This window comes from Dromiciops gliroides, chromosome 2 (assembly GCF_019393635.1).
Source record: "Dromiciops gliroides isolate mDroGli1 chromosome 2, mDroGli1.pri, whole genome shotgun sequence".
Lineage (NCBI taxonomy): Eukaryota > Metazoa > Chordata > Mammalia > Microbiotheria > Microbiotheriidae > Dromiciops > Dromiciops gliroides.
The window spans coordinates 34,484,918-34,509,400 of NC_057862.1; the positions used below are offsets into that span (position 1 = coordinate 34,484,918).

The 24,483-nt window shown below is 45.8% G+C and overlaps 1 protein-coding gene across 2 annotated transcripts in view; it reads right to left on the reverse strand.

Moving 5' to 3' along the window:
* Positions 1-2,625: 2,625 nt before the first annotated feature.
* HMG20A (high mobility group 20A) overlaps positions 2,626-24,483 on the reverse strand; it is a 68,945-nt gene continuing 47,087 nt past the window's right edge. For both annotated transcript variants that reach the window (XM_043986379.1, XM_043986380.1), the window contains 8 exons: positions 24,076-24,223; positions 21,280-21,492; positions 19,650-19,782; positions 18,787-18,818; positions 10,469-10,544; positions 9,651-9,866; positions 9,340-9,482; positions 2,626-4,940 (listed from right to left, as the gene is read on the reverse strand). In XM_043986379.1, coding sequence (XP_043842314.1) covers positions 9,346-9,482; positions 9,651-9,866; positions 10,469-10,544; positions 18,787-18,818; positions 19,650-19,782; positions 21,280-21,492; positions 24,076-24,223 — 955 coding nt within the window. In that variant the 3' untranslated portion in view covers positions 2,626-4,940; positions 9,340-9,345. The remainder of the gene's footprint in view (positions 4,941-9,339; positions 9,483-9,650; positions 9,867-10,468; positions 10,545-18,786; positions 18,819-19,649; positions 19,783-21,279; positions 21,493-24,075; positions 24,224-24,483) is intronic.

Sequence of the window (24,483 nt, forward strand, 5' to 3'; positions counted from 1 at the left end):
TTCAGTGAAGAGCCTGAGATTTCAGAGACCAGTCCATTTGGGGATCAACACAGATGCCTATGACCCTAACTTTGTAACCGCAGGGCAGGCCCCGCCTTACCCCAGGCCTTGGATTCTGTAAAGTAGGGGAAATGATACGTGCGCTGCCCCCTCACTGGGCAGTTTCAAGGAAAAGGCTTGGGAAATGGCAAAGTGTGTTAGAAATGTGAGCTACTGCTGCCCTGTGTTTTTACTGGCTTGGTAACTTCCTAGGAGGGAAACTTCCTCTACCAACGTAGTCTCACAACTCCTCTCTAACTTCCAGGTAGAAGAGATTTTCCAGGGGCAACTGAGAGGTTTGGTGACCTGCCCACAACCACAATCACCCATTCACCGTGTGTCAGAGGCAAGGCTTGGACCCAGGCAGGGCTTACATATATCAAGGCTGGATCCATCGATAGTACTGGCCTTTAATCCTCATGGATTCACAGGATTGGAGAACTGGAAGGGGCCTTTCTGGTCCATCCAAAGGATGAGAGGACAGGTGAAGAGACTGAGCCTCAGCAGAAGTGAAGTCACTGGGGGACTTCTTCAGAGACAGAGCCAGGACAAGGACCCGGGAGGCCTGACACCAAGCCCACTGCTCCTTCCATGGTCCCATGCTGCCTCTCTATGCACAGGTCTTCTAGGAAAGTGGCCCGTTGCTCCGAACATGTCCCCCGACACGGAGGTTAGCCCAAGATCCAACACCAACCACTTAAGTACTGCCTTTGAAGCCTTAGGAGCATCTCTCCATTTATTTATTTATTCAAAATGGAGAGAATCCATGAACTGTGCGTGAAGAAGTTTGGTCAGCCCAAGGGAAGAGGGAGTTCCAGCTCTCCTTTTCACTGCGCACATTTACACACCAATACACAGCTGTTTGTGTATCTGTCTCTCCAGGACTTGGAGTGCCTGGTACTGCGGATACTTAATAAATGCCACACACTCACACACATGCAGAGAAAAGATCAGCTCTGCACCTCCCTGATGCAGGTCAGGCATCATGTCTGACTCAGTGCTGAACACACTTTCCAATCACTCTTCTTAACTACTTCCGCCATCCTTGACAAACCTTCATTAAAGAACAGCAGCATTAATAGAGCTGAAACGTCTACTGTTCACAAATACACTCAAGGAAAACAGATACAAATCCCCAACAAACCAAACAAAAGGGAGGATGAATGAGAGGGAAAGTATGTTAAGGGTTGTTATTGGACTTTCCTGCTTCTCAACTGTTGCAGTCTGCTTTCTTTAAGGCACGGCACACTTATTTAATGGTTAGTCTAAAGACTTTATCAGGATAGACTCACTGAAACACACACACATACACACACACACACACACACACACACCCGGATTGAAATCCCTCCTCCCCTTTTTGACAGGAAATCCGGCTTCAGGAATAGGAAGTAGCAAAGCCTATCCCAATCTCCCCATCCCGGGAGAAGCATTATCACAGTTTTCTAATTCAGCAGCTGCAGAGCAGTTAAGGAAAGAGGGGGAACAACTGGCGGAAGTGTTCCTGCTTGCTTGTGTTGATTCTAAACCAAACATTACTGGCTGCCAGCTGTTGATGGGTGACTGGAAACACCAGCTCAGAGGGAAGCTGGCCTTCTGCCTTGAGGGATGAACTCTTCATGGTTCTGGGAAGGCAACGTCACTTGAAGACCATTTGTTAGCACTCTGTGCAGGTGTGTGGGGGCATTCCGAGATTGCCAGCAGCCAACAAACAAACAGGGTTGGAAGGGGGGGGGCGGGGCAATCTTAGGACACACCCAGTGTTGCCTTCACTGGGACCACAGAAACATAGCTGGCAACTGAGGCCTAGACCCCAAATGACTAGCAGGGTCCAGAGCTGAGCCCAGGCTTTCCTGTTCCAAACCATATTCTTTTCCCACTATTCCATGCTACCTTCCGTTGTGGGGCTGGGTCAGCTGAAAGCAAGAGGCCACATACTGGATACTAGAAAAAAAGAGTGGACCACTACTAACTAACTGTAGACTTTTCAACATGTTTTACCGAATGCCATCTTTACTGAGCGTACTCAAAACAAGCCTCTGAGGCAGGCAAGGTGAGAACGGCATAGCACACATGGGATCTCAAGCCCAGGGAGGGCTGAGGGGGAGCCCCCCAAACTCATCAGAACCTAGGATTAGAATCTAGGTCCTATTCGCAGGACTTTTAAGAACACACATGAAGGCTGTCCATGAATTCCTCATAGAAAGCTCGTTTAGTCTGGTGTTTTCAAGGAAGCAGGTGTTTTAAACACCCTTTCTTTCCTGTCAAAAGAATTTTGACCATGGGGACTGAGTCTATTTATCAGCTTTACAAACAGCAGAATTCACTTTCTCAACATCAAGTTTGGAGTATTGCTGTTACATTAAAATGAATTATAGCTCATTATGTTACTCTTATGTATATAAAGAAACAAAATTCACCAACAGGTTAAGACATACTTTGAATAAGCAATTGGTAAAATGAATGCATTACTGATTTTGAAAGCACAACAGGGCTGGTGACTAATGTAAAGTTGACAAAGTCTCAGACAAAAGGCAGCACTGGTAAGATTTCACTCATTAAAATGCAGTTAAGATGGAATCAAAATGGATTCAATGTTGAAAAGTTTTAATGAAACAAATGTTAAGCAAGCACATCAACTTCTAATGAACAAAACAAAGAAAATCTAGAAGCTTAATTACAAAGACACTTGTACGGAAAACTTGGCATTTGAACCACTCCAGACACAGGGACAACACGTGGATTTTTCTCTTCACTTCAGAAAACACCTTTTGTTTGACTCCCTGCCCCCAAAGCTGCGTCCTGTGGGAGTTGTTTTTTTTTTTTAAACAATACTAACACGGAGAAGGTGACGATTCATATCTTGACAAGAAAAAAAAAACAAAACAAAAATAAGTTTTCTTAATAAAGAACAGTCACATTTGTGTCACCAGGGCTCAAGCTCTGCTATAATCTCATGTAGCTCCTCATGGTGGGAGAGGAGGACACTCAGATTTGCTCTGAAGCACCTGACAGGTTTGCAGGGGCTGCATCCTGGCTACCTGCGAGTCAGATGAAGCTTCTGAGCTAGCTGGGGGTGTAACTCTGTGTGTGTTTCTATCACTGGTTCTATAAACGCTTCATGCCGTCGTCACGTCCACGCCTCATCCCTACCTGGGGTTACAATGAACTTCGCTGCTCCAAGTCACAAAAGCGCTGTTAATGAGGGTTCACAACAATCAAAGCTGGGGCACTGGAGAGGGACACTGTCAGGAGGCCAGAGGAGCTCTGGCGAAGCCTCTGTCGCCCCTGGAGGAAGTCTCTTACTTATTTACACTTGAGAATAAACATGAGGCGTGCATGGAATCAAGGCCACCTGCAGCGGGACAAGGGACCAGAGGAGGGGGTGGGGCAATCAGTCACTTGTCACAACATTCGAAAGCTGGCTGATGTTTCCATGCCTAGGCTGGGCCATGACGGACCTGCGCTTTCTCCCATTGAATGGCTGGGCTGTGTGAATGGGGGATTCAAAGTGACTGGGTCACCATGGCCAAAGTACTCACCACTTAGTGGCCGGCTTGTGGGTCACTCCATACAAATCTAGGTGGGTCCTTGGATAGCAGAGTCTTTTTACAAAGACTAAGCTGCTCAGGGGTGGTCTTTTTCAAGCCACAATGAATAGGGCTCTTAATGCCGTGCAAATAAAAGAATGTAAGGGTGTGTGTGTGTGTGTGTGTGTGTGTGCTCTCATGTGCGAGAGCGAGTGTGTGAGTGGGGGGAGGGGGGAAGAAGGGCACCTCTTTTTTTCTCAAGTTATTAAAAAGCAACCAGTGAATGACACACTGGAAAGAAGAGTTGATGGCATGACAAGACAGGAGAGCCCCACACCAGCAGCTCTCACAAAGTCTCCTGTTTCCTCCCAGTTGAATGCCATGCAGAAGAGTGGCCACCATGAGCTGACCACCCACCCATGCTTCTGTGAGTGACTGGGGTAAACAGATGGAAACCCTTATCAGGCTGGCCCTGAAGCTTCAAACAACCCTTGGTGGGGAGAGAACAGGAGCTGCCCCATCTGCATCAATTTGTTTTTCTAAAGGCTACAGATGGAAGGTGAAAGCAAAGGAAATTCCTCTATACATATGTCAGTATAAGGGGATCTATGTTGAATGAGGAGATCCTCTTTGTAAACGAGGGGTCTCCCATCTGAGTCCATAAATCAGCACAAACGAGAGAAACAGCGGCCTTCTCACTTTTCATGAAAGACCAAACGCTGACAACGTTCGAAGCGCCAAAGAGGTAAGGCTAGGGCTTTCTTGATACCGCTAACCTTCTCCATGGTCACAGTGCTCCCTCAGAAAGAAGAAGTGGCCTTGAAATACCACAAACACTTGGGAGAGATGCCCAGGAAACCGTGGGGACCAGCCAAGCCCAGTCAGAAGCCAGAGAGGGCACTGAGGACAAGAACACACAGCTTCCATGGTATAACAGGCTAACACATGAGGGATGTTGTGTCTGCCAAGGAGCATGGCTGACTGGCAAAGGGTCAAAGAGTCAGATGGTGATGGAAGCTGAAAACCAAAAAGGAACAGGAGTGGCCCTGGGGACGGGGGGCAGGGAAAGCCCATTCGGTATGGCCCCAGGAGGAATCTTGCCTTTTCTCTGCAACAGAAACTGAAATGAGAGGAAGCTGAAGCCCTGAGAGCCTCTGGGTGCTCTCAGAGCCTCAGACGAGGATGAGGAGTGGAGGCGCCCAGATGCACCTCAGGATATCCCTATGGCTTTCCAGGGGTGGGGGAGGCTGGTGTGCATGCACAGGTCACTTTCCCCAAGGCCTCCTTCCGCCCCCAGGCAGTCTGTTTCCATCATGGCTTCTCATTCCTCACAAGCAGAATCACTTGGAGAACATCTTGGAGCCACAGCACCTGTGGACAAAGCCAAGGAAAACAGGGAAAGGGTGAGCATCTCTTGGGAAGAAGCGGGGCTCTGAGCCTAAAATGCCTGTTTCTTGTTTTTCTGGGAAAGTAAATAGAACAGAGCAAGGCTGAACAAGACTCCAGGGCTGGCTAAGCCCAAGCCCAAGGTAACTTGTGTCCAGGTGTTTGTGGCCGCATTTCTAAGTGTGCTGTGAACGCTGCCTTTGGACGAGGGCAATGGGGATACCAGAGAGGTCAGTCTGAGGTCACCTATGAGGAGAGAAAAACTGCCAACAGGGAGTGGGTCCAGTGATCTAAAATTAGGGTGGGGTTTCAGTCCAAGGAATGTGTGGTTTACGCCAAGTCCAGTTTTCTCCAACTATAAATGTACCTTATGTCTGAATATAGAGAAATGTTTTGGGTGCACATGATCTAAAATAAATACTGCATAAAACTTCATATGAACATGCACTACAATAAAAATACAATCACATACACTGATAGAAATTTGTACTGAACCGGCAACAAATATCTAACCATTCCAACCATCTGAAATCAGGCAGTTTACCCATTCTGGCCATGTTCTGAAAACAGGTCATTCACAGGATGACCCTGTGTGTGCTCCCATTCCAAGCCCACTTCCCTCTATGGAATATCGGGCCATGGCTGATAGCAGGGAGAGCACCAGCTTTCAGCAGACCTGGGTTTGAATGATCGTCCCGAGAAGTCCTACCTTTGTGACCCGAGGCAAATCAATTCAACCTTTACCTGTGTACTACTTTTATTACGGTAACCTCACAAGGCTAATACAGGGAAAATGATTTGTAGTAATAATAATTACAGCTAACATCTGTACAGTGTTTTAAGGTTTTCAAAGCGCTTTCCATACATGATCTCATTTTGATTCTGACAACCACAAAGTGAGGTAGGCACCATTATAATCATCCCCAATTTACAGATGAGGACACTGAGGTACAGAGCGGAAGGGACTTGCTGACTCCCAGATTCGTGCTGTTTCTCCCATGTTGTTTTGTTTTTGTTTTTTTTTTTTTTGCGGGGCAATGGGGGTAAAGTGACTTGCCCAGGGTCACACAGCTAGTAAGTGTCAAGTATCTGAGACCGGATTTGAACTCAGGTACTCCTGAATTCAGGGCCGGTGCTTTATCCACTGCGCCACCTAGCCGCCCCCCATCCCATGTTGTTCTATAACCTTCGAGGGTTATAGAAATGTAAGTTGCTGTGATGACAGTTGGGGTTGTATGTTTATGAAAATACACCAAACGAAGCTGCCACATGGAATGTGGTGGTCTCCCAGAAGCCCCTGTTGTTAATAACTTTCTCCTTAAGGCCTTTGAAGTCACTTTGTTGTGTCCATGTTGCTAATGTGTTTGACCATACAGAATGCCCAGTGTTGGTGTCTTACCTCCTAGGAGCCTATAAACTCCTTGAGGGCCAGGTCCTGTCCTAGGGAAACCCTCCATCTTTCCCGGAGCTCACCGTTTGTCTAAATACTACATAAAAATGAAAAGGAGAAAACCCAACAATCTTCCACTTAGACCCCCATAATATGGGGGATCTACTAACTGCCCATTCTGTCGAGGATCCCTCCTTTTCTGTTGTCTGCAGCTTTTCTCCCATTTCACATGGTAAAAAGGCTTTGGCTTAGGTGTCAGGGGATTGGGGTTCCCATCCTGACTGCCTTTGACACAGGATGTGACTTTACACACGTTATTTTTCTTCTCTGGGCCTCAGTTTCTACTTTTGTAAAACAAGGGGGTGGGACTACCTAGAGTCTAAGGTGTCTTTGCCATTCTGGTGTCCTGATTCTATGATTTGCCTGGTCTTACACACCATTAACTTCCCTTCACTCACAAGCTCCTAACAGTGGATGAAACCTCTGCCAAGGCAGTGTCAGAGTAATTAATTGCACCATGAATGCTGGGGACATCAGGCCTAGCTGTCTGTACATATTTGTATAATGAGGCCAAGCTAGAATTAATCACAGTCTTTGTAATTGTCTCATTTGACAGATTTGGGGGTGGGGCATGGGGGGGGGGAGCAGAGATAGCTATTCTTAGTCATCTTGGAGTGGTCAGAGGCTGAGAATCTGTAGTGGTCTAACGGTTCATATTTTCATCTCATTTTTCACCTCATAATATTTGGGGGCTGGAGCTGTGGGTGATACCTTGCAGAATTAAGCTTCTTTGGGTTTTCTAAGGCATATTCTAGGGCAGTCGCCTCACTGGCAACCCCATTGAAACAAAGAGGCGTTGGTCCCTGCCCCCTTCTCCGTCCCACAGTAAGTGCCCTACAAGGACTTGAGGAGAGACTGTGGTATCAATTATTGCCTTTTTCCAGACTCTCCCAGCTCTCTCTTTTTAAGCTTACAAGTATGCTAATTGAAAACGCTGTGTGAAAATGAGAAGGATGATGAGCTCCGGAAAATCCCAAGCTCGGATTTACAAGCTGTTCCCTTCATAAGCAGTGGTGATAATGCCACTTCTTGATTCTACAGGGAACCCGGGCCACCTCTGCTAAGTACAGTCCGTTCCATCTGGCTACTCATTGCAAGGACAAGAACCCTTTTCCTCATCAAAGCCCAGCTGAGGATAAAGCATAACGAACTTCCCTGTGTGGTTACCAATACCGGGCACGGTCAGGAAGGATGGACATGCCTACCTTTGTCTTTGCCAGCAGTCGCTGCCCTGTTAGACAGGCAAACAGGGATTTTTAATTTTCTTGAGTACATGCAGCTCAGGGTGACATGCCAATGGAGCACACCCACATGCCTGGGTTTCAAAGTGGCAAACTAGAAGCTTCAGTTCTGATCTGCCCTGTGTGTGCCATTAATTCTAGCCCACTCAGTGTGTGGTGGCACCCAAAGACTCTCCCTTTATTTGTATGTGGGGGGATTTGGGATGTCTTCATGGGGGAATAAAACAAGAGTCTGGCCGTGCTGTTGGGAGGCTGGTGACACCAGGTTTCCAAAGTGGTATAGCAGCAGATGTGTCACATGGGGAATCAGAAGCCCTAGGTTCAAATCTGTGTGACCATGGGCAAGTCCTTACCCCATCTGGAACTGTCCATGCAACGTGTGGATTCAAAGACAAAAAATGGAAAGTTCAGAAGAACCTGACAAATCACCTGCTCCCTCTGTTCATCTGACAGAGGAGGATGAAGACCTGCATCTAGTTGAGGGGAGTATATCTGGCACACTGGTGGCATGTCGGGATCTGAACCCAGGTTGTTTGCTGACTTCTCCCTACTATACTAACCTGTGCTCTTCCGGATAAATGGAGAGCAGTTCAGGGGCTCACGTACCAAAGGCCATGGAAGGGAGAGTGAAAGGGGCAGGATCCAAACTCGGGTCCACTGATGCCTAGCCCAGGGATCTTCCTACTATAATTAGGACCTGAGGGGTGATTGAGCTCATGAAGCTGCCATCCTGCTCTTAATTGTCAGTACACTTGCAATAAAATCTTATTAATTCTGCCTTAATCATTGCTGCTGTTGTTCAGTCACATCCGACTCTCCCTGACCCCATTTGTTTGTTATTGGGGTTTTTTCAGAACAATGCGGGTCAAGTGACTTGCCTAGGGTCACACAGCTAGTAAGTGTCAAATGTCTGAGGTCGCATTTGAACACAGGTCCTCCTGAATCCAGGGCCTGTGTTTTATCCACTGTGCCACCTAGCTGCCCCTGGGATTTTCTTGGCAGAGATCCTGGGGTGGTTTGCCATTTCCTTCTCCAGCTCCTTTTACAGACGAAGAAACTGAGGCAAACAGGGTGAAGTGACCTGCCCAGGGTCACACAGCCAGGAAGTGTCTGAGGCTGGATTTGAACACAAGTCTCCTTGACTCCAGGCTTGGTGCTCTAGCCACTGCACTACCCAGCTACCCTCCTTTAATAACCCCAAAGATTTTCTAGACTTTGTCAAGCACTTTCAAATACAATCTCACTTGATCCTCAGAACAGCCCTTTGAGGTAGGTCCTCCAACAACTATAGCCATTTTACAGAGAAGGAGCCAGCCTGCAGAGGAGGTTCAGTGACTTGCCCAGGGTCATGCAGTCGCCAAGTGTCTGAAGCAGGCCTAAACTTCAGGTCTTGCTGGCTCCAAGTCTAGTGCTCGGCCCCCTAAGCTGGGCTAAGTCATTTAAAAACAAGGCTCACACACCATCAGCACAAACAAGGTGCATGAGCATTCCGTCTGCTAATAAACTTTTACTCCAACAGAAGCAGCTTGGGGGTTTTCCCTCCTCCAATCAGCTGCTTATTCCATTTGGAGACAATTGCTTATGGGGCTTCAACTTCTCTCACAAACATATTTCCATTTGATAACGTGAGGCTGACCCCACCTTGGGTTACAGTGATTTGACTCAAGCGCTGACACCACAAGAGAACACTTACCAGTCACTAGCGATCAAGCCTGTTCACAACCTCTCGAACCGTGGCTATGAAGTTTTCACTGTCCTGGGGATTAGCTAGAATAATGCTGTGCAGTCTGTTCATGTACGAATCAATGGTATCCACTGTGGGGGTCTCTCCACTTCCTGAAGTTGGGAAAAGACAAGAAAAAGATGGGAAAAAATGTGACTCCCCACCTAACCATCAATTTCAGACAAAGGCAACAACAGTAACACTCCCCGACATGGCCTTGCATGTTGACAATGAATCTACAGTGATTCCCAGAAGCGGTTCTGTCAGGAAGGAGTTCTCACCAGGTAGCGGCACCCCCGCAAAGCTGCTGGTGAGGGCCTGCCGCAAGGTTTCCAGATGCTGCTGCAGGACGGTGTTGCGGCTCCGCTCCTGCAGCACATCCACCTCCAGCTTCTCCACGGCTGTTCGCATGCTCTCCACGTGCTTCTGGAGGGCTGCGTTCCTCTCTTCAAACTCCATGTTGGATTTACGCAGCTGTCGCAGCTCTGCTTCTCGGGCTGAAGATGCCCAGGGCACAGACCCAGGAAAAGAGAAGGATGGGAGGTGTTATCTTTGAGGAGTCAGGCAGGACTTTCATAAACTTCTGCAAAACTGACTGAGTTAAGGTGGGTTTAACTTGACTTCATTTCATTCTATTGTTTTTTTCATGTAATAAACATTCTTATTTATAGTTTTGGGTTCCAATTTTTATCCCTCCTTCCCTCCCTCCCCATTCCCTGAGGTGGGAAGCAATCAGATATGGGTTATGCATGTATGATTATGCAGAGAACTGCCATAGTTGTCCTTCTGTACGTCTGTAATGTTTTTAAGATCAATTCTGGATGATTCTGGCCATGAAATAAGAGTCTGGCCCATTAGGGCCATCTGATTTCCTGACATGGGAATCAAAATGACTGCTAGCCTTCCTCTCCAAAACCTACAATGCTTGTTTGATGACTCCCTTCCACTCAGCCTCAAACATCTTTTAGAGCACAAATCCTGAAAGGGAAAGATCTGCTTGGTTTCACAAGGGGAGAAGAGACCTGAGAAGCACTACCTCCCAGGCCCCAGGAGGCAGCTGCCCAGTCACCCCGGGAAGCTGAAGCAGTCAATCAATCACCTTTGCTGTGGTTGAGAAATTCTTCTGTGAATATGGGTATGTCAAAAACAGACCTTTCTTTCACATCTACTTCCTTCTGTGGATCAGAGATGGAGAAAGCGTTAAGTTCAGTGAATTCTTAGCAAGAACTGGGCAAAACAAAAGGCTTCCCACAAAACAGTCCGCATGCAGAACCCCTGTGCCCTAAAGCAACCAGGGCAAGGACAGGGAGAGTCCAGGCCTTGAGGACACCCCAAGAGGAAACTGGGTCTAACAAATGGGTATCTCAACAATACGAGGGCATTAGGATTAAAAAAAAATAATCTTAAAAGTATTTTATTATTTTCCAGTTACACGTGAAGATACATTTTCAACACCTGTTTTTATAAGATTCTGAGTTAAGATTTTTTTAAAACCTGAATTGGATTTACATGATGGTTTGGATAGTTCAAATGTTCAGTCCTCTCAGATGCTCCACCACAAAATAATAAGCCTTAAGACAAATCTGAATATGCATTTTCCTAATAAAGAAAAGAAGTAAAAATTTAGAAGCATTTCTAAGCCTTTTGCTCTGCCAACCCCAATAATGAAAGAGTTCTGAAAGAGGTGGTACTGGGAAAGGATAGAGGAAGAAGTGAGAATGAGCATTTGCTTTTCTGACGGTTGTGTAAAAACATTCTCTTACTGAGGCGAATGCCTAACTCTAATTCTACAAAGTAGATAAGCACATTAAGTAGAATCTGCCTATTATGCTACAAATCATGGTACTTACAGAGAACCACGGACTTCTAAGGATCTCGCCTCCCCCCTAACTCTGGGCACGTTGAGCTTTCCTTCCAACCTCCTTGGAAGAAATAAATACATTTCAATTTTATTTAATTCAATTCCTCAAGGGCTTACTGTGTGCAGGAGGGCACTGTGCTCCTAAGAGTAGAGGTGGGAGAAGACACATAGGCCATATTCTCAAAGAGCTTGCAATCCAACAGGGTAATTAAAACACCCAAAGAGAAAGCTATAATTTAAGATATTTCATTATTACAGAAATTAGAGAAGCTCTCCCCAAAGGGCTACTATGTAAGGAAGAGCACTGAAGATGTGGGGAGCAGGAAAGGCTTCAAAGATGAGGCATTCTGAGTTGGATTTGAGAGAATGGGCAGAATTTACGGGGGTGAAGTCATGGGGTGTCGAGTAAGGGACGAAGAATGGCAGGATTAAAGAAGGGCCTAAAAGTAGCGCCGTGTTTGAACATGTGGAGAAAAGAGTGAATGGTCAGGAACAGTTAAGTCAGAAGAGAAGGATTAGGAGAAAAGGAATGAGCTGGGTTCTGTGCCAGGTGTGTCTGAGCGGACATTGAGGAGTTTGAGGGGAGGCAGGTTTGCCAGTCACCTGTGGAGGAAGAGAGGTTAAAGCTGGGGGCCTGAGCAGGTGAAGAGTAAAGAGGCATTCTAAAGCAGTCTTTAAAAGCAAGAAGCCAAAGGGGAAAATAACAAAGATGGTGACCTGATATACCATTGAAGACAACACAAAACATGGACTCATCAAGGGCCCCTAACACTTCTTAAAGCAAATATCTTAGAGAGGCTACCAATGGCGATGTAGGTAGGCGACGATTTCTAAGTGGAAGTCATTAAGAATACATATATCGGGGCAGCTAGGTGGCGCAGTGGATAGGGCACCGGCCCTGGAGTCAGGAGAACCTGAGTTCCAAACTGGCCTCAGACACATAAACACTTACTAGCTGTGTGACCCTGGGCAAGTCACTTAACCCCAATTGCCTCACCAAAAAAAAAAAAAAAAAAGAATACATATATCCATGAAGGGAATCTCCTTCAAAAACCTTGGTTTTTGAAGCCCACTCCCAAGGGTAGTCAACAGGTCATTTAGAAAAGGAGAGGGGGCAGCTAGATGGTGCAGTGGCTAGAGCACCAGCCCTGGATTCAGGAGTACCTGAGTTCAAATCCAGCCTCAGACACTTATCACTTACTAGCTGTGTGACCCTGGGCAAGTCACTTAACCCCAATTGCCCCACAAAAAAAGAAAAGGAGAGGAGAAGAGAATGATGCCAGACCGAAGCCTCTGCAGCATCCAGGCCGGGAGGAAGAACCAAATAGGCGTCCCCATAAATACATTTAAAGCTCTTCTGCTACCCCTACAGTGTTGTATCCTTGAGCACCAAGTGTGATCTGATGCCTGGTAGAGAAGCTGCGTAGAGAGCAGTTGGCCAGGGAGGTCATCAGAGTGGCAGAGTGCCCACTCACTAGCTGGCAGGCAAGCAGGCAAGGCCTGCTTTGCAGGGGCCGGGCAGGGTAGATGGTCCACCTTTTGGCAACGTGCCAACTGACAGGACTGGATACGTGGGATTTGATCAGCAGTGTTTCCATAGGCCAATTGTCAGTGAGGATTTATTTAATTAACCTCGATCCTGAGACCATGCCGCTTTTGTTTTGGTTGTGAAGAGAAAGTTACTGTTCCTAAAACTGGTTAAAAATAAAACAGTCTTCCTACCAAGAAGCCATCTTAAGACACGAAGTGCGATGAACGTTAAGCCAGTTCCCTTGGTGAAGGTGGACGGAATGATGCGGAGGAGCCCGGAGGCCATGCGCCAGTGGCTTCCCCCCTTCTTGCTGCCCAAACTCTGTTGTGAGTCACCACAGAAAACTCCAAGTATACAGCTCCTAAAATAGGACTCAGATGGGGCTAGAAAGCAGCAAGAAGGAGGCCTTATGTCACACAGGAAGAACCTCAGCCCTTTATCGCTTCGTCTCACAGTCACGTCCATTTCTCCCTGTTTTGTGAATGTCCCACTTTAATCCTCCATCCTGGGGCCTCAGTCAGCCCCTCCCCTTATTCCTCTATATAGCTCTAGGTGAGTCCTTCATGAAGGCACCGAGGAGACCCAGTGACAACTGCCCAGTTCTCAGAGGGAAGGTGGGCCTGCTTCTCCTTGCCAGGATTGTGTATCTCATGATTTTAAGGTAGTGAGGTACTTGGTTTTCCTCACTGACAGAGCCTAGCTTGGGCCGACAACTATCCAAGGGCAGGGGACAGTATGATGGAGATGCAATTCACACTGTCCCATGGTCCAGATTCTTGAAGTACAAAAGAAGAAACATTAAAGCAATTAAGTGAAACTGTTCAGTCTTTAAAAGGCAACTGAGAAATTCTACTTAACGGAAGAGCGGTAATGAAAGCCATCAGCACTCTTCCATTACTGAGTGCATTACTCGGCATGGAGAGGATCCTCTTGGGGGCTTGGATGTACTTAAGCTGCTCCGAAGATTGCTCCAGGGATTAAAGTCATACGGATCTGATTACCTCTTCATTGAAAAGGCCTAATTTGTTCAGGCTGAGTGTCATTTTGTCATTTCTCATAAATTAAAGGAGAAACAAAATTATTGTTTCTATCTTGGTCTTCACATGAGATAACACTTTCAGGGAGTAACCCTATAGGACTCCTGGGTCTTCTGGGCTGGCATTTAATCTGAGAGCAGCCAGAACACTGCCGGCTTTAGGTTTTCACCCTGGATCACGTGGGAGGAAATGAGAGCAGAACAAAGGTGACCGAGGCCCAGAGAGCTTTGACCATGGTATGTATGGTCAGGTTGCAGCATGCAGTCCACCACGTGGTAGCACGGTTCTCAGGTAAGGCTTTATTTGGCTCTTCAGTTCTCTGGGTTGCATCTCATCGAATCCAAGACTGACGGTCTAGCATCATCTTCTGCATTGCCCTGTCCCCCCACGTCCCCCGCTCCCCCAACGACAACACAGGGACTTGTGGGTGGGTAAATTCCCTCGTGTAGCTCTCAGGTGTATGGTCACACCATGGCTCACCAGGTTGTTTGAATCCTGGCATGGTGGCCAAAGGAGAGAAGCTAATCTTGCTGTACTCTGCCATGGAGGTCATAGATTCAGTTCGAAGAGGCCAATGACAAGCTGACAACTATGCAGAAGACCAAAATGGTACAGGGACTGAAGAACCTGCCATATGGAGATTCATTAAAAGGCTGGGGATGCTGGGAGATAGAAGAGCTGCAGCCGGAAAGGGGGTGGGGGTGTGTGTTGTGATACATTAGCAGCAATTTTTAAGTTATTGCCTCAATATAAGAAAAAAAAATTTCCTAAGAATTACGGCTGTCCCAAAGGAAAGTGGGCTTGTCTTAGAAGGCCACAAGTGGACTTCAAGAGAAGGCTGAATGATTACTGGAAATTTTGTAGAGGGGATTCTTGTTCATGTATGAATTAGACTAGATTTCCATCCTTCCAACTCTGAGATTAAACAGTGCAATAGAGTCATAAATAAGGGGACCAGGTTTCTCCTCCTAACTCTGCTGTTAACAGTTGTAAGACTCTGGAAAGTAACTTCCTGTCTTTGGGGCTAATCACTCCAAGAGTATCTAGTATTCAATCAAATTTTCATTATCCCAGCTGTTTTACCTTAGTTGAAAGCCAGAGAGGCAAACATGGCCTGCTGCTGGGAGTGACCATCAAGACACAGTGTGGGGATGGAGGCTCACACAGAATCAGTACTTCTGGTTCCTGCTCAGCCCCTCTTGGGAGGCTGTGATTAGTAGGAAGTCTATATACATAGTCAAGTATTCTCGATACTGAAGTTCTCAGGAAAGCACAGAACAAACAGGGAAGTTTAATAGAGAAAAAAATTGGTGGTGAAGTACATAAAAAGAATAAAAAAGGGAGAGAAAAATAAGCAATCACAAAATTATTCTCTGTTAACACTAAAGGTTGCCAGCAGTCTCCAAGTAAAAATAAAATTCATAGCAGTTCATCATGTACAATTAGAGTGTTGGAGTGCCGTACAGAATTGTGCTTATGTGGAATTCATAGGATGAATAAAATAGTAATAGCTACCAGACTTTAAAATCCTCATACTAAATAGAGGGGAATTTAAAAAACAAGAATGGACTTGTGAATTTGAATCATTTCCCCCTATCTTTCAAAGGTCACTGGTACAGAACTGCATTTGAGAAATACAACTTTATGATAAGTAAACCGCTGTTCTTAAGGAAGTTTCCTTGACTTAAACAGTAATTACATTGGAATATGCAACCTGACTAAACCCACTCTACTACTTCAAGTCAAACTTGTACATAAACACTTCTGCCCATAGAAAAAACCTGTGCTCTGCTTCTGCAGACTCTGAATAACGGAATAAAGTACGGGCTGGGTGGGAGTCAAGGAATATCAGAGTTGGAAGAGACTTTACAAGTCATCTAGGCTACCTTACACAGGCTCTAAAGGACCAGATGCGAATCTGTGAAAGACTCAGGATTGTCTCAGGATTCAAGAAGAAAGAACAGAGATGGAACCTATGATTTTATTGGTATAGGGGAGTCCTTGATGGCAAAAGTCCCTCTACTGATGCAGGCTGGCACCTTCTCCATAACTAGAGTCCTAGTGAGGTGCCTAGAACATTGAGAGATGGAGTGACTTGTTCACATCTTCTTGGTTTCAAGTTACATTCATTATATATATATATATATATATATATATATATATTTATTTATTGTTGCAGGGCAATGGGGGTTAAGTGACTTGCCCAGGGTCACACAACTAGTAAGTGTCAAGTGTCTGAGACCTGATTTGAACTCAGGTCCTCCTGAATCCAGGGCTGGTGCTCTATCCACTGTGCCATTTAGCTGCCCCCCATAATATTTATTAAGCCCATGTGGCAAGCCCTGTGCTAAGAACCAGGCACATCAGAAAAGGCAAAAGACAGGCCTTGCTCCCAAGGAGCTCCATCTAATGGAGAGGACAACATACAAGTACATACACAGGATAAATTGGAGACAGCCTCAGTGGGGAGGCACTCACATTAAGGACCAGAGAAGGCTTCTTTCAGAAAGAAGAGGGTTAGCTGAGACCTGAAGGCAGGCAGGAACCTTCTGGGAGGTAGCAACGAGGAGGGAGAGCATTTCAGGCATGGGGACAGCCAATGACAAGGAATCAGATTGGGAGAGGGAGCTTTTTATGCAAGGTCAGCATCCTGGATTGTAAAGGACAGGGAAGGCAATAAAGGATAAGGTGTCTAGAAGGTTAGGAAGGGGCCAGGTGATAAAGGGCTTTAAAGCCAGAGGGACGATTTTATATCTTCGTCCAGGAAGGGGTAGGGAGCCATTGAAGTTTCCTAAACAGGGGTGACCTGGTCAGACCTATGCTTTAGGAAGAGGACTCTGATAACTGAGTGAAGTGATAAAGGTTCGATCATCAAGGTGAAAGCAGTGTCAGAGAAAAGGAGGGGGTATAGAGGAGGCAGACTGGTCAGGCCAGCTTTTTTGGTTTGTTTTGGTTGGGCAATGAGGGTTAAGTGACTTGCCCAAGGTCACACAGCTAGTGTTAAGTGTCTGAGGCTGGATTTGAACTCAGATCCTCCTGAATCCAAGGCCAGTGCTCTATCCACTGTGCCACCTAGCTGCTCCCCAGGCCAGTTTTTAATCCACTATACCATGCATTTCTGGTAGGGTTAAAAACGTTCAGTGGGGTTTAACTTTTTCCCAATTTTTCCACCTTAGAAATGGCATCCCTGCCTGTCCCTTTCTCAATGGGCTGAAGCCAAGCTTTAATCCTATCACTTGTCTGGCCCACACTCTCTCTTTCCTATACCTGTTAAATCCTTCCCAGCCTCAGGCCCCACTTCTACAAAGTCTTCCCTTCTACACATTCCATGAGATAATATAACCCTATTCAAATCTCTTATAAGAAGGAAGGAAATCAGTATCTATTAGTGTTTTTTGCTACACCTATCCGTTTGTAATTCAACATATTAGAATTATTTGAGGAGCTGCCTCTTCTTTGGTTGTTAACAAATAAATTTCTTGAGAATAGGATTAGTATTGTCTCATTTGTTTTTGCTGCCCCATAGGCTTACTTAGCACAGTGCCTTCTATATGCCAATGCTGAAGGGATCTGTGAGTTCACCAATGAGGAAATTCCCATCACCAATGTAAATCAAAATTTAGCTGTGACCTGGTAGATGAATCCTGGGAAGTTGACCAAGGTGCACAGAGAGATTAAGTAAGGTGGCTGGGGTCACCCAGCTAGTAAAGGTCAGAGGCAAGATTTGAATTCAGGTCCTTCTTTACTCTATCCCAACACCTCTATCCATTATACTATGCTGATATCACATCTTGCATAAAGGAGACAGTTAATCCTTGTTTACTAAATGGCATGACGTACTCAGCTATTATTTATTCAACTGAGAATATATGCCCCATTCCTCTTGGGTTGTCTACCCCAGAAAGGCCTTAAACAAAACATGGAGAACAACATCAAGCTTAAAGACATAGTAACATCTGCAGAAGCCAATGTGCCAATAGAATGGCTAAGGACAATGAGCACTCATTTCAGAAGCTCTAGAACCTCATCTCATTAGGTGGCATGGGGACTGACATGCTGATTCGAAGTATTGTAAGATGGCAGACAAGGGAAGAGGGCAGGTGCTCAGAGCAAGGGCCATAAAGGGATTGCAAGGGGTCCCCCCAATATTTTTACTTTAAATATGGATCATTACACTCAAAAATGCTGGGAGCCATTAGGCTAGATGAGCTCTAAGGTTCCTTCCAGCTGTTTCTATTAATTTATTTTGTGATTTCTCAAGGTTTTTCTCTAATTCCTAATTTCTCTAATTCCTTTCAAGGTAATAGTTTTTGTTTCTTATTCATATATTCTAATCCAGGAGTCCCCAGTTTTTTTTAAGAGACCAGATGTTTTCTTATGCCTTACCATCTAAAAGACTTTTTTAAGATTTAGATTCAGGTGGCAAATGATGAAAAATAAAGGTAAGGAGCTTCTAGCAGGGAGGGGGCATGCCAGCAGTTTCCAATGGTATCCTACTGCCTCTATTGCCTCTCACTTCTAGTAGTGACTCCTTATAGGCAGGGAAAGGAACATGGCTGGAGGTTCCAGTCTTGTGAAGGACCAAACAGGAGCGTTTAATCTCTTGCTGGGACCCCTAATTAGCTCAACCTAATGAAATCAAGATGTAGGATATGAATTGGACTTTCATCTGCCTCCCCTCACTCCCCATCTACATCTTTATGTTATTTCCTAGCCTGTCTCACCTACCCCTTAAACCCCAAACCAAAGCCTTCTCTGATTCCACCATCAGCAAAGAACATTCCCTTTGGCCCTTGGAGCACCTGTCTTCACAAGTCTCTCCTGCATGTCACAAAATGCTATTATCTTGGAGTCATCTGCACAGCACTCTGTACACAACAGGCCCATAATGCATGTTTTTTGAATGAATCGATCTTGGGGGAAAAGCCCCTAATATGTTCCAAAGACAGGATTATGGTAAAATATTTGACAGACAGAGACCTATTTACCTCGTGATCATGAGCAGCCTGCCGAGCTCCTTCTGAAAACAAGAGAACATTCAGCTGAAGTAAAAAAATCCAAGTGCAAAACGGTGCCAAAGGACAAATAAGTACCACATGCATCCCCACATATCCCATGAGGTCACTCCTCCTGTCCGGCTTGGTCGGTCCACCACCACCATTTGGGGGGCGTGCCCTGTAGGTCAGGCAGCCAACAGGCACGGCAGGGAGATAGAAGAGAAAGAACAGATGCCCCTGAGCAGAGCCAACCATTCCAGGGGGAAGGCAATGAAAGAACATGAGAGAACCATCACATCAATTACCTCCTGACTTTGCTGCTGCCTAATAGTAAGTGATACTTATGTAGTGAGGACCCCTCAGAGACAAGGCAAGGGACAGGTGACCCTCACTTACAGGTGGGGAGGCTGGGTCTCTGGGAGCTAGGAACAAAAACCTAGGACTCGGGTTGGGGCTGAACTCCTGCATACTCTCCCCTGGCCTTGCTCACACTGCAGGTCTTGCCGGCCTGACAGTGGGGGCTAGAGGGACTTGAACATTTGAGAACTGAAGGAGGTCACAAGTAGGACAGGGGGCTCTCTGGGGCCAAACCAACAGCCTGGACTGATAAGAGGAAAAGAGGGTGTCTGATGTAGCATGTTTCAGCACAAGTCCAACAGGGACTCCTGAAGATTCTGCAGCTGGAAGTCCTATGACGAGTGAACTTGGAAGCAGCTTCTTTCCATTTCGTTTAGGGTACAAATGTGGAAGGTAAAGCAGGGAGGTGGCCTCTAGTTAAACTGTCATGGGGAGGGGGAGGGGCTTTGGGCAGAGTCATGATACACACAAAGACAAGAATGGACGGGTCTCCATACCCTGCCTGTGAGATTTGCCCTTCTGCCGATCCTGAGCTTTCCTACTAAAGACTTTGTAGGCCTCGGTCTTCTGATACTGCTCCAGCTCCTTCATATAACGCTCCTTATCTCGGTCAGCTTCATCCAGGTAACGCTACAAAGGGAAAATTAAATTATTGCTGAGAAGGCTTGGTGATGCAAAATACCCATGCCACGAAGAGGCGTGGACAGGCAGTGAAAAAAAAAAAGGAACTTGGAATACTGAGAGTAGAGTGGCAGTAAATTAACTTCTGGATGTTTTCATAAAGAGAAAGAGCCTCTGCCTTTCAGGCTACTGACTGTCTCATCTGGACGAATTCTCAAAAAGTTTCAGACAACATTCAGGAGTCAAACGCATGGATTATTTCTTTAAATCTGGTGGGCTGAGGTCCATACAGCTACCCAAAGCCTCAGGGAGCATGTGGGATGTAAAGGCAACACTCAGCTGGTCACTGGGGGACAAACAGAATATTGTTTTGTTTATGTATCATCAACTCATTCTGGGAGGATGACCTCATGCCATTTGGCTTTCTAAGGACCACGGCAATGGAGCATTGAAGATAGAAGGAAAGAAGCCGGGGGAAAAAGATGATCTCACTCTGAGGACCCCTAAATAAACCACTTTGATTCTGTCTCCATTTACACATTTTTTTTTTGGCCTTTGTCCCATTAATTATTTACACAAAGACTATTGATTTACTGGATCATTTGGGTCAATTGCCTTTTTCCTTTTAATCCAACGAGCTGAAGTTATTTCTGAGGCAACGCAGTACTGTGGAAGGAATGCTGGTCTTGAGCTGGAGGCCCTGCGTACCCATCTCAGCTCTGTTTTCTGTTTGTAACCTTAGGAAAGTCACCTTAATTTCCCTGGGCGTCCATTTCCTCATCTGTAAAATGAGAGGGTTAGATTAACTAAGGTCCCCTCCATGTCTAAATCTATGACCCTGGATTAATCCACAATAAAACAAAAAGAGCAGATATTAAACACCTGCTCTTTACAATCCCCACTTCTTCGATCTGCTACAGCAAACAGAGCAGGGAATCCATTTCACAATTCAAAAAAAACAATGATGGCTATTGGGGAAGAATGGCATTTTAGCCGTAATAGGATCTGTTCCACTTGAACTCAGTTAACGCAACTTAGAAAGAAAAACGGAAACTGTGTTTTCAGCTTTAGAACATTTTCACAAGCTGGTTGAAAGAAAAGGCCTTCCAGATCTATTTCAGGGAACTTTAACAAGTATAAGCAGGGTAAGGAATGAGCACTAGTCACCAAAGATCCCTCCTCCAAAGCATCCTTCCAATCTTGCACCACTGCTAAGCTTCTTTCACTCCAGATAGACCCCAACTTGGTCTGGCCAGGCAGAGACACCAATGGGAGGTGCTCAGCATTTAGGAAGCAGCATTGGTGATTGCCCCCCCAGAGGCACAGTGAAAGCAGCTCTGTTTCATCTGGTATAGCTGGGATCTGAGTGCCCCCCAAGACGGCACAGAGCTTTGGAGTGACTCTCATTACTCCACCTGCCGCAGCAGTAGAGAGCAGCCTCGAGCCTCCCTTCTCTTCAAGCCATAATCGAAGCCAAGGGAAGCACCAGGAATTTGAATTGATAACCTGTTTCTCCTCAGGAGGCAGCTTGCTCCATTCATTGCCCAGCATCCTCGTGATTTCTGGAAAGGGGACCTCAGGCCGCTTCGCTCGAAGTTGTTCTCGACGTTCATTCATGAACCGCACATACCCTGTGAGGGGGGACTTTGGAGCATTGCTGTCTCGAAGTGGCTTCTTCCTCTTTCTTCCTTTGGACCAACCTCCTCGTTTATTTCTTTGCTAAAAAAAGGAGGGGATGGGGGAGTCAGACAAGAACTTTGATTCAAAGAACACATGCTATTCTTTCTGTCAAAACAAAACCCTAGATATTTTCCTCTGTCCCAGGGCCAGAACCTCATCCATCACCCTGCAAACTAGTTTCACTTTTCCAGGGTGATTCGAGTGTTAATCTCTACTCACCGAAACCAGCATTGTGGTGCTGGATGTCACGACCCTTCAAGTCTAGGCCTCTGACACAGAAGCTCTTTCAATGTGTGATCCAGGATGTACACAGAGCATTTTGCCACAAGAACCCAAGTTGTTACCTGAGAATAGCCCCGTGAGCTGCTAGACTAACACAAGGTAGGAAGGACACTGCATCCAGAAGATGAAGGGATATCAGAAGTAGATAGACATGGCAACTATGTAAACTCTAGGTGATTTTTTCCTAAGCTTCTTTAGAGAGTTTACTTCCCATATAATTTACCATAAAAGCAATGTTATCCTAGGTTCCTAGTATCACAGATTTTAATTACATACCTGAACATCTAATCTTTAGCTGAATTTCAGTGAGTGCAATGACAGCCAAAGCAAAGAGTTTTGAAGGTTAATGGTTTGTTCTTTTAATATTTTCTTAAATATACTTACACTGAGTTGTTAAATGTACTTCAGGAGATTATTGATTCATACTAAAAGTTTTTACAAGGAGAACCTAGTAATGATCCCAGGATCCAAAAAATACACAAGGTGACCTTGAAGGTCATCCCCTGGGGCCAGAGAGGCTAAGTAACTTGCTCCAGGCCAACCCAGCCCAGGTTCAGACTCTGGTCCTGGGACACCCAGGCTCTCTTTCTCTCTCTGGTTCCTCCTGTCTTGTCTTTGCTATGGCACAGAAGGAACGCCCCAGGCCTGTGACCATGATGTTGCCCACCTCACACACTCTCTATGTGGGGGAAAGATGCACTCCAGACCCACAGATCCTTAATTGCAGGCACAGGTGCCAAGAGCAGAGATGGGAGTTACCACACACAATGTCAATGAGTGGGCACAAAGAATTATGCCACCATAGTGCCAGCAAGGGCTTGCCCTGGCCTGGCTTAACAAGGAACAGCATTCGCTATAACCTCAAGAGGTGCCAAGATGACGAGGATCAAAAGCCAATGCTGTCAGTTAATCTTTAGAGGCTTTTAAAGGTACAAAAATATGGAGCTGATACACTTAGCTTGATAAGAAGATAAGGAAACAATGGCCCAACAGTGGCAACAGCATTTTATACTTCTTTAGGAATAAGCAGCTTGCCTTCGTGACAATCAAATAATGCATATGCTTTGGTTGTCTGTCCTTTGGTTTGGAAAGGACCAATGACATCACAGAGGGACGTCCTGACTTCTGCATGAACTGGATCTAAGTGAGAGCCTCACACTCTCTTCCAGTCACTGGTCCAGTGGCAGGACAAGAGTCAAGATGGCTGGTGATGACCTGGGATTCATTCAAGGATCTTGGCATCTTCTATGTCTGACCCAACACCTGCTTCAGCTGCCCATATCTGCCCAAGTTTCATATGCTTGGGGCAGACAGGCCCCTAATTCAATGGCAGATTTGAGGCCTGTCGGTTTCCCTCAACCTGGTTTAGCCTGTCTGCTGAGACGGTCCTACCTGGGGCTGGCAGCTGCACAAGCTGCAGCTTCTTGGAGCCACAGGTAGGAGCTGGTTGAGAGGTGAACAACAAAGGTGGATGAACAGCCCTGAAAAGGGCTTGGCAAACCAACTTGTTAGTCCTCCTGAAAATCCCACACACCCCACTTATGTTCTAGAGGGTAAATGACTCTATGAAAAATCAAATAATTAGAAACTAATTAATTTACCTATTAAGATACCAGAAGAGAGTGAGTTATGAATTCTACCCTCATGGGCCTTACCATCTAGTAGGGGATTAGATACATATAGAAATGACCATAACATATGACACACGCAGAGGGTTAAAACAAAGTGTTATGCGAGGCTTAAGTAAAATGTTATTAGCATCAAGAAAGGCTTCAACTAAGAGGGCAGTGATTTAGACAGGCTTTAAAAGGACAGGCACAAATTCAATAAACCTTTGTTAAAAGCAGGTCCTTCTGAGTCTAGGAAACAGCATCAACGAGGAGAGGAAGAATGAAAGTTGCCGGGTATTCCGGGGAAACAGAATACTTAAGTTTGGCTGGAATATAGAGCACAGGCAGGGCAGTAAAACAGGGATGAAACTGCAGAAGCTCCGAATTCGAGGTCAAGAAGCATGAAGGCTGACCAGGGGGCCAATGGAGAGCCATGAGCTAAGGAATGTGCCATGGCTAGAATGATGCAGAAGACTTTTCTGGCAGACTGAAGGAAGGATTCCAGGGAGAGGAGAATGACAAGAAGGCCTAGGAGGAAATGAAAGCTCATATAAGGGCAGTGGGAGAGAGAAGGAGTGCTAGGTGGGAAAGACGGTCCTAGAGATGGACTACAGCTGAACTGGAGAAATATGCCCAGAGAGGTACAATGCCTCGATATGTGTGTCCTTGTTTACTGACTCTTGAGAGAATCGTGAGAGGGGGAATATATGGATCACTTATGTTGGCTCACCTCATCCTCATGGCGCTGTTCACTATTTTCTACTGTATTTGAAGATTCATTCTGGAGCAGCTGGACTTGGGAGAGATCTTCCACAAAATCTGGATTGTTTGTGGATGGTGTGGCTCCAGTGGGGTATGTAACCTCGGGATGGGCTAACCTAAGAGTAAGAGGAATATGCACAAAACTTTAGCCTTCAGAAGAAACAAGGACTCTGCCTGGAAGCATGTACATAGAATAAAACCACTTACTTCCAGCCAAAACACACTGCCACGCCTTTATTAGTTATCTGATCACAACCAATGATTTAAACAATTGATGCCATTCGTACAGGGTGGGGAAGAGAGTCAAACATGCTGTTTCCTCCTCTCTTACTGAAAGCTGGTCAGAATCTGAAGAAAGAGCTTCAGGAAGGCTGTC